General features: G+C 36.9%; 1 protein-coding gene across 2 annotated transcripts in view; it reads right to left on the minus strand.

Moving 5' to 3' along the window:
- Positions 1 to 6,782: 6,782 nt before the first annotated feature.
- The window catches only part of dhx38 (DEAH (Asp-Glu-Ala-His) box polypeptide 38), an 18,653-nt gene continuing 12,935 nt past the window's right edge, over positions 6,783 to 12,500 (minus strand). For both annotated transcript variants that reach the window (XM_087175274.1, XM_023410847.2), the window contains exons 22-27: positions 11,879 to 12,034; positions 11,568 to 11,702; positions 10,976 to 11,101; positions 10,783 to 10,878; positions 10,124 to 10,245; positions 6,783 to 7,972 (exon numbers count right to left, since the gene is read on the minus strand). In XM_087175274.1, the coding sequence (XP_087031400.1) occupies positions 7,891 to 7,972; positions 10,124 to 10,245; positions 10,783 to 10,878; positions 10,976 to 11,101; positions 11,568 to 11,702; positions 11,879 to 12,034 (717 nt within the window). In that variant the 3' untranslated portion in view covers positions 6,783 to 7,890. The remainder of the gene's footprint in view (positions 7,973 to 10,123; positions 10,246 to 10,782; positions 10,879 to 10,975; positions 11,102 to 11,567; positions 11,703 to 11,878; positions 12,035 to 12,500) is intronic.

Here is a 12,500-nt window from a genome sequence, read left to right on the forward strand (position 1 = left end):
AGTCATAATATAGTAAGGCACAAAAAGTCATAAAAAAGTCATAGTATAGTAAGGCATAAAAAGTCATAGTATACTAAGGCATAGTAAGGCATAAAAAGTCATAGTATAGTAAGGCAAAAAAAGTCATAAAAAAGTCATAGTATAGTAAGGCAAAAAAAGTCATAAAAAAGTCATAGTATAGTAAGGCATAAAAAGTCATAGTATAAGTCATAGTATAGTAAGGCATAAAAAGTCATATAGAAGGCATAGTCATAGTATAGTAAGGCATAAAAAGTCATAATATAGTAAGGCATAAAAAGTCATAAAAAGTCATAGTATAGTAAGGCATAAAAAGTCATAAAAAAGTCATAGTATAGTAAGGCATAAAAAGTCATAAAAACGACATACTATAGTAAGGCATAAAAAATCATAGTGTAGTAATGCATAAAAAGTCATAAAAAAGTCATAGTATAGTAAGGCATAAAAAGTCATAGTATAGTAAGGCATAAAAAGTCATTATATAGTAAGGCATAAAAAGTCATAAAAAAGTCATAGTATAGTAAGGCATAAAAAGTCATAGTATAGTAAGGCATAAAAAGTCATAATATAGTAAGGCATAAAAAGTCATAAACAGTCATAGTATAGTAAGGCATAAAACGTCATAGTATAGTAAGCCATAAAAAGTTTTACTATAGTAAAGCATAAAAAGTCATAAAAACGACATACTATAGCAAGGCATTAAAATATTATAGTATAGTAAGGAAAAAAAATTCATAAAAAAGTCATAGTATAGTAAGGCATAAAAAGTCATAAAAAGTAATTGTATAGTAAGGCATAAAAAGTCATAAAAACGTCATAGTATAGAAAGGCATAAAAATTAATAAAAACGGCATAATACAGTATGGCATAGAAAGTCATAAAAACGACATAGTATAATAAGGCATAAACAGTTATAAAAACAACGTAGTTTATTAAGACATAAAAAGTCAAATAACCATCATAGTATAGAAAGGCATAAAAATTAATAGAAAAACACATAGTATAGTATGGCATCAAAAGTAACAAAAACGTCATAGTATAGTAAGGCATAAAGAGTCATAAAAACGTCATAGTATACTAAGGTATAAAATTCATAACAACGACATAGTATAATAACTCATAAAAAGTCATAAAAACAACATAGTTCATTAAGACATAAATAGTGAAATAACCATCATAGTAGAGTAAGGCATAAAAAATCTTAACAATAACATAGGATACTAAGGCATAAAATGTCATAAAACAACATAGTCTAGTAAGGCATAAAAAGTCATAAAACGTCATAATATACTAAGGCATAAAAAGTCATAAAAACGACACGGTATACTAAGGCACAAAAATCATAAAAGACAAGATAAATAAAAAAAATAACATATTATACCAATGCATAAAATGTCATAAAACAAAAGGTCATGAAAGTGTCTTTTAAAAACGACATAGTATAGTAAGGCATACAAAGTCATAAAAACGTCATAGTACAGTAAGGCATAAAACGTCATAAAAACAACATGGTATACTAAGGCATAAAAAGTCATAAAACGTCATAATATACTAAGGCATAAAAAGTCATAAAAACGACACGGTATACTAAGGCACAAAAATCATAAAAGAAAAGATAAATAAAAAAATAACATAATATACCAATGCATAAAATGTCATAAAACAAAAGGTCATGAAAGTGTCTTTTAAAAACGACATAGTATAGTAAGGCATACAAAGTCATAAAAACGTCATAGTACAGTAAGGCATAAAACGTCATAAAAAACGTCATGGTATACTAAGGCATAAAAAGTCTTAAAAACCACATCGTATACTAAGGCATAAAAAGTCATAAAAACTACATGGTATACTAAGGCCTAAAAAGTCATAAAATTTCATACTATACTAAGGCATAAAATGTCATGAAAATGTCACAGTATAGTAAGGCATAAAAAGTCACAAAAACAACAATGTATAGTAAGGAATAAAAAGTCATGAAAACAACATAGCTTAGTAAGGAAAAAAGAGTCGTTAAAACGACATAGTGTAGTAAGAAATAAAAAGTCTAAAAAACGACATTGTATAGTAAGGCATAAAATGTCTTGAAAATGTCATGGTATAGTAAGTCATAAAAAGTAATTAAACGCTAGAATATGTTATGTCATTTAAAATATTAAAAACGACATAGTATAATAGAAAAAAATCCCTAAAAAAAAAGTCATTAAAATGACACAACATAGGGGTGTCGAGTGGCGAGTGGGTTGAGCATGCGCCCCATATGTAGAAGCTACAGTCCTTGCTGCAGTCAGCCCCGGTTCGAATCCTGCATCGGATGACCCTTTACTGCATGTCATTCCCCCTCTCTCTGCCTCCCCATATCATGTCTCTCCCTACTGTGCTATCATAAAGACATAAAAAGCCCCAAAAAATGACATAATATAGAAAGGCATAAAAAGATATGAAATGATACGGCATAAAAATCTTAAAAAATGACATAGTAAAGTATGTATAGTAAGACATAAAAAGTCATAAAAATGTTATCTTCTATTGAGATATAAAAATGTCATAGTATATCAAGGCATAAAATCAACATAGTATAGTTAAGCATAAAAAATCCTAAAAAACATGCTAGTATATTAAGGCATAAAAAGTCACAAAAAAGTCCTAGTATATTAAGGCATAAAAAGTCATAAAAACATAAAAGTACAGTAAGGTATAAAAACCCTAAAGTAAAAAGTCATGAAAAGTACATAGTACTGTAAGGAATAAAGACACAGTATAGTAATACATAAAAAGTCATGATAATTTCATCTTCTATTATTAGATATATATTATTAGTTATAAAAACATCATAAAGATTTCATAGCATAGTAAGGCATAAAATCAACATAGTATAGTAAGGCATAAAAAGTCATAAAAACAACATTGTATAGTAATGCATAAAAAGTCGTAAAAACATCATAGTATACTCAGGCATAAAAATCCTAAAATAGAAACTCATGAAAATGGCATAAAAAGTCATAAAAAAAACATAGTATAGTAAGGCATGAAAAGTCGTAATTACGTCATAGTATAGTAGACATAAAAAATAATGAAATAAAAAGTCATGTAAAATGAGATAGTACAGTAAAGCCTAGAAACTCATGAAAGGACACAATATAATACGCCATAAAAAGTCATAAAACATCCCAGTGTATTAAGGCATAAAAAGTCAAATAAACATCACAGTATAATAAGGCATAAAAATTCATAAAATTGTCATAGTATAGTGAGAGTAAAAAAGTCATAAAATTAAAAGGAAAAAAATGTCATGGTAGAATAAGGCATGAAATTAATAAAAATGTCATAATACAATTAGGTAAAAGTAAAAGTAAAAAAAGTAAAAAAGTAAAAAGTAGTAAAAGTAAAAAAACATCATAGTATATTACGGCATAGAAAGTTACAAAAACATCATCGTATATTAAGGTATAAAAACACCATGAAAACGTCATAGTATAGTAAGGCATCAAAACACATTAAAATGTTATCATAAAGAAAGGTACAAAATCATCATTAAAACGTCATAATCATATTATCATCATCATCATATCGTTAGGTTTAAAAACGTCATTGTTTAGTAAGGCATAGGCTTAAAAAGTAAAAAAAAGTCATAGTATAGTAAGGTATAAAAAGTCAAAATCACGTCATAGGATAGTAAGGCATAACAAGCAATATAAATGTCATAGTATAGTAAGGCATGAAAAGTCATAAAAACATTGTATAGTAGGACCAAAAAAGTCATAAAAATGACACAGTATAGTAAGTCATAAAAATGCTTTTGAATAGTTTTTTAAACCACATCCCATCATCACTTATTCAGTTTAAAAACACCACAGTTCACTGAGTTTAATATTTGTTAGACAAGTCCTCACATGTTGCAGGGACACAACACACAAACAGGCTTTGGTGTACCAATTGGCACCACCTATTACACATCGTATGCAAAGCCACTCTATCAGTGCAAGCAGTTATCAAGTGAAGGACGGCTTACAACAAACATGCACTGCTTCCATCATAAACCACATGTGGGTTCTGAACTGGTGAAGGTAAGGGACTACAGAAGATGGAGGGTGGGGTGGGGGTTGGGGTGTCACATTCAAAATTCAATCAAGTGAAGGCCATCTCCAGCAGGGTAACAGGGAGTGGAGGGAGGGGGGATGAGGGGAAACTCAGCTGAAGTTTCCACTGGGCCTGCTGTGCTCCTAATGCAGCCTTGGATGTAATTGGGTCCCAGAAGGCTGTTCATTATCGGGGGTGAGCGAGGCAACAAAACAGAAAGGGGTGGAAAGAGAAAGAAAATGTCTCATTCTTTGCTCAGTGCCTCCGTCCCGGCACCATTATGGGACAAGAGTTAATTAAAAGAGCAGTTGATGCCTCTGTTTTTCTCATCAATCTCACTTCTGCTCTTATTAAGTTTGTAATGACAGCAGAGCTTGTCCCTGTCTGCCACCAGACACAAAAACAAGGGGGAGGGATGAGAGCACGGGAAGGGTGGGGCAGTTAATGTGAGGGACAGCTCATCTCAACAAATCTCACAGTGTTCAACAACTAACATTCACCGTAATCCCTCCATCAAATCTCAGGGTGATGATATGTAGTCAGCAGAGGAGAGCTGTACTCTTATGAAAAGGCAGCTTCTTTATTTGGGGTGTGGCAGAAGAGCTCATTTAAGAGGCGTGGCTTTGCACCATAATCCTGTGGCTCCTATCTCCAGCGCCTTGGAGGCCATTTTAATTCCTTCCATCATTACAGGGACCTTCCCTGGAAAGCTTTGGTAAAGGTGACTGCTGACACTGTCATTCACAAGGACTATTTCAAAATGTCAGCCCATAGCTGAGATTTGTCTCATTAAAGTTGGTGGAGTCCATTATATCCATCCCCTCCTCCGCCTGCCACACTCAATCAAGAGGACTTGGAGAATTGAGGGGGTCAAGGGAACGCTCATAATCATGGTTATTTGCATAAGGGTTACACTGCGACAGACTATCCACTGACCAACAAGAAAGGAGAGTAGCAGAGGGATTCAGCTAAGATAAAAACACAGCGAGTTTTTGCACACTACATTTGAAGAAATCACAGGCAGGCCAGCTTCTTTTTGTCTTTCCTCCTCCAAATTGATGCCAGCTAGTAAGACTGGTTTCAGCTGAGAGGCATCAAGAAATGTCAGCATAACCGTGATGAAGACACTGGAACACCATCCAGGCTTTTGTTCAGCAGTCTTGTGACCTCAAGATTTACATACAGCTTCAATAAAGCCAGACCCAAGATCCACCCACATATAGCCTGGCTCTTCATCTAAAGCATATCAACATCTTTACAGCTGAGGGGTTTCAAAGCCCCGGGATCACTCATGTAGATGTGTGACATCTGTGGGTGCGAGAGCCTGAGTGAGGGAGGGACAGACCCGAGCTTTTGTTTCTCTCTGATCAGTTTCACTTGCCTCAGCTCACAATTGTGAAGCTGACAATGACAACAACCATTCCGTGAATTTCATTATGCAGCTCACAGGACGTTGCTGTGTTTAGGTTGTGTCGTATTTGTATTTACATATTGTGCTACCAAGGCCCAAGACCTCAAGCTTGCTGTAAGAAAAAGTTCATCATATGCAGCAGTTGACTTTTGGAATACTTCTGATGATGTGAAGTCCTTCCTCAACCTACTAATCAGTATCTCCATCATGTTTTTTCATTTGGATGAACAAGTTTTGTAGAGATAAGTAGTTTTTGATTGACAGAAAATTAATTATATAATTATATCAGCTTCTAAAATGTGAGGATTTGCTGTTTTTTTTTGTTGAATAATAGTTAACTTAATATCTTTGGATTTGGGTAATGAGTTGAAAAAAAATAGCAATTTAAAGCTGAAACAATTATTCTACAACTATTCAGTTCACAGAAAATTACTCAGCAACTGTTTTGATAATCCATTAATTGTTTAAGTCATTGTTCAATCAAAAATGTCAAATGCAGTTTCAGCTTTACAGATGTATTTGCTGCTTTCTTTGTTATGTGGTAGTTAATGTATCTTTTGAGGTTTGTATTGTTAATAGAACAGTGAGCAGTTTGAAACAGAGCTGAAACAACTTATCAGTCGAAAATCAATCTGCAAGTACTTGATAATCATTTAAGTTGCTCCGTTGAAGTTATTGTTTAAGCAAAAATGTCAAACAATATTGGGTTTTAGCTTCTCAGTTGTGACGAACTGCAGCTTTGCATGTTTAACATGTTACCTTGGATTTTATAAAAAAGCGATTTCACTATTTTCTAACATTTTATACACTGAACAATAAATCGATACTGAAAAAATCCCCTTCGGTTCAAAGAAATTATAATCGGGATTTCACTAGTTTTTGAAATATTAAGATAAAAACTATTAATCTGGAAGTAATCGGCAGCTCGATAGATATTGAAAATAATTGTTTGTTACACCACTGAAGTGTTGTTACCTTTGCGGTGCCTGATTAAGTCTCTGACTGTAGAAAAGGATAGTGGACATAGTGCATGTGCACAGCTGGGAACTGTGAAATAAACCATTCACCATTGTTTTGCTTTTATAGATACATAAGCGAGCATTCACTCAAGAGCCCCGTGCCACTTAATAATTTGCATCGCTTTCACTTATTGAGCCATCATTCATGCCAGTGCAAATTAACTTGAAATGCTTCAAAATGACATCATTGTTTTAGGCCCTTGCAGTGCACAAAAAGACACATTAGTAACTACAACATTAAATGAAATCACCTTGGATTAGAAAAATAGCTAACATTTATTTTTTTTCCTTTTACAAAAGATGTTGAGAGAAAAAAAAATCCATTAGCTGTCCCCCTGTTGTCTGAGTTCCATGTAGAAAAGAGAAAACAGAACCACTGTCACTATCCAAACATGGCCTTCACTGAACTGTTTTGTTACAGACAGACCAGTCTATCTGAAGCTGCATGATATTCTGATCAGCTGAGAGGGCAGCGGAGGGCGAACATCAACAAAAGCACATTGTTGACCCATTTAAAAGATTTGTTTGCAAACGTTCAGAGGAAAACCACAAAGGAAACTGTGCACTTTTTTTGAACACAAGAACCATGAAAATAAAACAGTTGATTATGTTTAATCCAGCGTGGTGATGTTTTGTATGAAGCAAAGCTGTGGTACATTACATTGTTGGAACAAGGGTAACTCAAAGTACAAAAAGGTCAATTGCCTAAGCCTGCATGAGTGTGTTGTGTGTGTGTGTGTGTTAGGGGGTATTGCAATACAAATATAGAGCGTGAAGACACTCATGCCACAAGTACAGTTTGAATAGTGCTTCAGTGTGTCAAGGAGCACTTCATGGTGGCACACACTGTTCAAGCCGCAACTGTACAAGAACTAGTAAATGCATGGACACAAGACACAGGTAACATTGAAATTAGATCACTATCTATCAGCCTCCCTCTGACAACACACTCATGGTGGAAAAAAATGCAACAGCATATAGAAAATTAAATGTTTCTAATGCAGGTAAAATCATTATGTTCATACATCTGTAAAAACACTTTCTGGTAATGACCACATATAAATACCGTATATACAAAAAAACACATCCTTTAGTCTTCCTTAAAATGTTTTATGGAAACAGCTGGCTGATGAAGGTGTAGGGAGGCATTTTGATGGTCCTGGCTCATCTTTGAGCCTTGTGCCTTATACAAGTTCTCACTCTAGTGGTCTGTACATGAACTGCAGTTGATTCTGGCCATGCTTGCAGGGACAAATGGCAGCTGGAAGTTACAGTGTTTCTTTGTGCTGGTGTGGTCCACGTCTGGATGACAATGAGTTCTAAGGAGCCAACACGGTTGGTGGGCTTTAACTTCAGGGAGGAATTTTACAGTCCAAATCGGGCAGGGGTGCGTCTGGGTGTCATGGGGGTCTGCTCTCTTCTTCCTGGTGTGCAGATTTTCACTGCCCTGAGTTAGACAAAATCAGAAGCAAGATAAGTTTTATTTTCTGTGACAATTCCGCCTCATTCTTTACTGTTCTACTTCACTTACATTAGAAAGTAACTGGGTTTTTTTTGTTTGTTTTTTTTAAAAGCTAAAGGTGTGGGAAAGGCTGGCCTGTGCAGCTGAATGTGAACATGAAAGCAGCAAGACTGGAGGAGAGTAAAAAGACAGGCTGGTGTCTCTGTGAAGAGTGTTGGGACATAGAGCCTGACGCCTCTGACAGCACAATCTATCATCTTTAATTACAGCAGCGTGACACCCTCACACTGCCCACACTTCCCTCATCTCTCTCTCCTCCTCACACACACACACACACACACACACACACACACACCTGCAGCAATTACCACCATCAGGCCATAACCCCCTTCTGTCACTGTGTCCCCCTCTCTCTGTTCCCTTCAGGAGAAATAATCGTTTCTCTCCATACATAAGCTTCTACTAGTTCCACAACAGCAGTGCACACGTGTAGACATGTACATGTAGTACTCCGATTTGAACACAGATTTGCGTGTACCACTTTTTTCATTTTTCTATTTACTACAGATATAGATAGTGTATATTATAAATTACAATTTAGCAAATCAAACTACTGTGTTTTAGACATTGGAATGTTTTTTTCCCACCCATATAGTGTAGGTATCCACTGGTTTCTGTTCATTTATGTACAATATAAAAAAATCTATTAGGCCTGCATTCATCAAATATATTATTGTCGAGTCGAAATTCAGACTTTTCAAATTCATATGTAACTAAATTGGAATTACCACACGATAACAGTCTAACTTGACAAATATTAAAGGTACATTCACTTGATGCACATTGTGATTTTAATTGATTTTCTATATACCTATACACCCTGCAGTCAAAAATGGCTGGCAAAAATGTGAAGCATACACAGGCCTTTGTATTATTTGAAATGTGGAAAATTGTACTTTTATCAGAAACTGCTTCTACAGAATAAGTAAAGAGTAGTGCAAATCTAACTGTGGATTTGATGCCACCTCTTCAGTACTTGACAGAAGGGCTGCAACTAACTTTTTTTTTTTAATCAATTCATCTGCAGAATATTTTCTTGAGTAATCAACTAATTGTTTAGTCTGTAAAATGTCAGGAAATGGTGAATAATGTCATCAGATTTTCCTAAAGCCCAAAGTGACATCTTAAAATGTTTTTTGTCGAACCCACAGTCCAAAACTGCATATCGAAAAAAGTATTGAGGTTCAATACCCAGCTCTGCATACACATTAAGGCTTTGTCCTTGAAGTGCCTCATATTGAACAACAAGGGACCCCCACTTCCAGCTCTTGCCACTGACTTGGTTCTAAAAACACTCACTCACATAGTTCTACATTTATACACTAAACAGATGACTAATTCACACCACTAATCTGTGCTGGTGAGCAGGGAGACAGGTGATGAGCAGCTGGCACATGAAGGCGTACCCAACGAATTATTTCATCCTGGTCACACTGAACTCATAGAGGAGATGCTTATGAGGCCTGTCGGAGGACAAAGGAAGCCAAGAGCCCAGGAGAGCCTTCAATGTTCATTATCACACATTGAACTTCCTCTGCTTAAATCTAATTCTTAATCCTATAGCTCGAGTGTGATTATTTTTAAAAGATCTGTCACAGGCGTCATCACACAAACTCAAGACAGATAAACCAGCTGATTAATTAACTATAAAAGTTCTTTTTTAAATCTGTCTTTATAAAATTATTTCTCTGTGTAAAGCTCCTGGATGGGTGTGAAATTAATTTTTTGGTCTAATTTGAAAATGAACGTTCCCCTCCTTTCTCTGCTCTGGTATGGCACAATTTAAATTGCTGCAGTAATGGGGGTCAGCCAGGAGTCAATATTATTTCTTTTTGTCTCGTCTGGAGGGACCAGAGGTGAGAAAAGCTCATCATGAAGAGTGAGAGAGTTGGAATAGAGAGAGTGGGAGAGGAGGAGGAGGAGGGGTGAGTGAAGATATGGATTGGCAGTGAGGTAGGTAAATTAAACGTTTCTATCTTGACTGTGTATGGAAAATGAGGGCCATGTGAAACTATTGTTGGATGAGGCCTGTGTGTGAAGAGGAACCAAAAGGAGGAGAGATGGTCGCTGACTTACTTAACACTCCCGGTGTTGCTCTTCTTCTCCTGCTCCTCTCGACGCGTTCTCAGCTGCTCCTCAGCCATGGCCATCTCCTCCTCCATGTTGGTGATCTCCTCTTTGGCCCGCCGACGGTTCTCCTGGAAGAGCAACCCAAACAGATGAGGAAGGTATAAAGAAAAATAAGACAAGATATATTTTAGTCAATACAGCAGATAGATGCACAAGGTTGTACCTTCATATGCTGGTGGTGTTGTTGACCACTTAAAAGGGCAATAAGGTCTGGGTCACAGTTAGTGTTCCTGTTCATCCCAAATGTGCCAACCATTCAAGTCCTTCCAGACCAAAGTGGGAAAATCACTTCACTATAGATATGGCTTTCTGCACAGGGGCAACATTTTCCCTAAACTGTTGCAACACTATTGTCCAAAAGACTGAAAGGTCAGGATGCCCCACTGTGGGTTCCTTCATATCCTCAAGTCAAAGAATGGTTGCATACCAGTGACAAGGGGCCACTGCTTCCTTCCTTGGTCACAAACCAATAGTCTAAAATATCCCTCATGAAAATCAGCCTCACATCAAAAGGTACACAAACGTGGTCATTCCTGTCTACATACGTCCGTGTTGTAAATTAACCTAATATGCATTGAGCATGTACCAGCCATGTCTTGCCTTACCTGTCTGCTTTTTCCTGCATGTTTGATGCTATAAAACATGGGCCCCAGTTCTGCCAGCCACTCCCCATCCACTGCAGTCACACACTGCATGTATTCCTACAACACAAAGCACAAGTTGAACATCAACAACACATATAGTACATCATTAATTGTTTTCATGTTGGCTATGTTCTGTAGTGGACAGATTCTTTACCTTGGTGGTCATGACAAGCTCGTGGTAGATGATGTAGTCAGGAGTGTAGCCCATACCAAACAGGGAGCTGGTAGGATGGAGGTGGCATGGCATGCCTGTCCTCACGTTCACATATTCCCCAATGCCCTGGGAGCAAACACATGCATAAATAACAAATTAAATGTGCGATTCAGAATTTATGGATGAGGAAAATGGGACCCTGTGTGCTTTAGTGTGCTAAAGTTTAACTGTGTGTATTGGTCTAAGAGTGTGTGTTTGTGCCTGCATCTACGGGTGCACTTTAAGGTCAGAGCAAAGCAGGTCATCTGGGCTAATTTGCTTCTTCACCTGGCTTAGGCAGCAGGAAAATGAATTTTAAGTATATCCAACACTGGTACGATCGCTTGGGTTAGCCGGCAACTCATAAGTCAAACTGAGAGCCTTGATTATATAGTCATGATTTCAAATTCCCTTTCAGATCTTAGCGCTGTATTAATGTGAGGCCAGAAGGGATATTTCACCACTCTGTAATTATGCTGCTATAAATCTGCCACAACCAGTTGCCACTAGGCGTAACATATTAACTGAGGAAAACCCAGAGTGCAGAAAGTACCTTGAGCTTGGCAGCCTGGTGGAAGTAAGCAGCACATATGCACTTTCTGATGATGTCCCAGTCTGAGCCACAGGAAACCAGGTTCATTCTCTGCTGTACCATGATGTCCTTTAACTGGGAACGCACCTCGCGCACCTGTATAAAAACAGTGTGCATTTGAAGTGGAATCATATAGAAAAAAAGTGCTATCTGTTGTTAGACAGTACTGAGCAAACAGTTGGCTTAAAATCAAAATTTAAACTGTGACACCTGCAGGAATTTAATAAGTGAAAAATGAATGACAGTTTTCCATCCATTTGTGGTGGTCTGACCTTGCGCATGGCCTTGGTGTGGATGAAGTGCTCGTTGCACCAGATGCTCGAGTAATTGTTGTTCTTCCACTGCATGTAGACGTTAAGGTAGGTGAGGTGGTCGCTCTCTGGGACTGAGAATTTCTCCCTCACCTGGTCACTCTCCTCTTCACGACCCTGCAACGCAATACGCAATAAGAAATTTTTGGCCACGTAAACGAGCTGTGAACTCAACATAGATAGATGCCACCTTTAAAGATGATACAGCAAATTTATTAGCAAACACTTGCATATGTACTCATCCATCAGATATGGAACAACATTAGTATTCATTTGGAGTCATGTTTCTTGCGCACCTAGCAAATTTAAGTCCAATGTTCACGCTTTATTTTCCACTATGTTCACCAGCTAGTCTCTAATCGTGACTGCTGTTTGGTGCTGAGCAGGTAGTGTACTGTGGGATTTTAGTGCCTTTTCACTGAGAACAGCTGCCTACTACAGCCAAAAATAACGCTATGAGAGTAGTGAGAGTGAACCACAACAGTATTTTTATAGGCTGTAAAACCTAAACAATCAGCTGAAAAATGTTACAAGGGGCAATAGAGCTGAGGAGAACTGCAGGGTCAGATCATAATTCTCTGTG

This window comes from Seriola lalandi, unplaced genomic scaffold (genome assembly GCF_002814215.2).
Source record: "Seriola lalandi dorsalis isolate HSWRI2012SDOR001 ecotype SW California unplaced genomic scaffold, Sedor1 jcf7180002054440, whole genome shotgun sequence".
In the NCBI taxonomy this organism is placed as follows: Eukaryota; Metazoa; Chordata; class Actinopteri; order Carangiformes; family Carangidae; genus Seriola; species Seriola lalandi.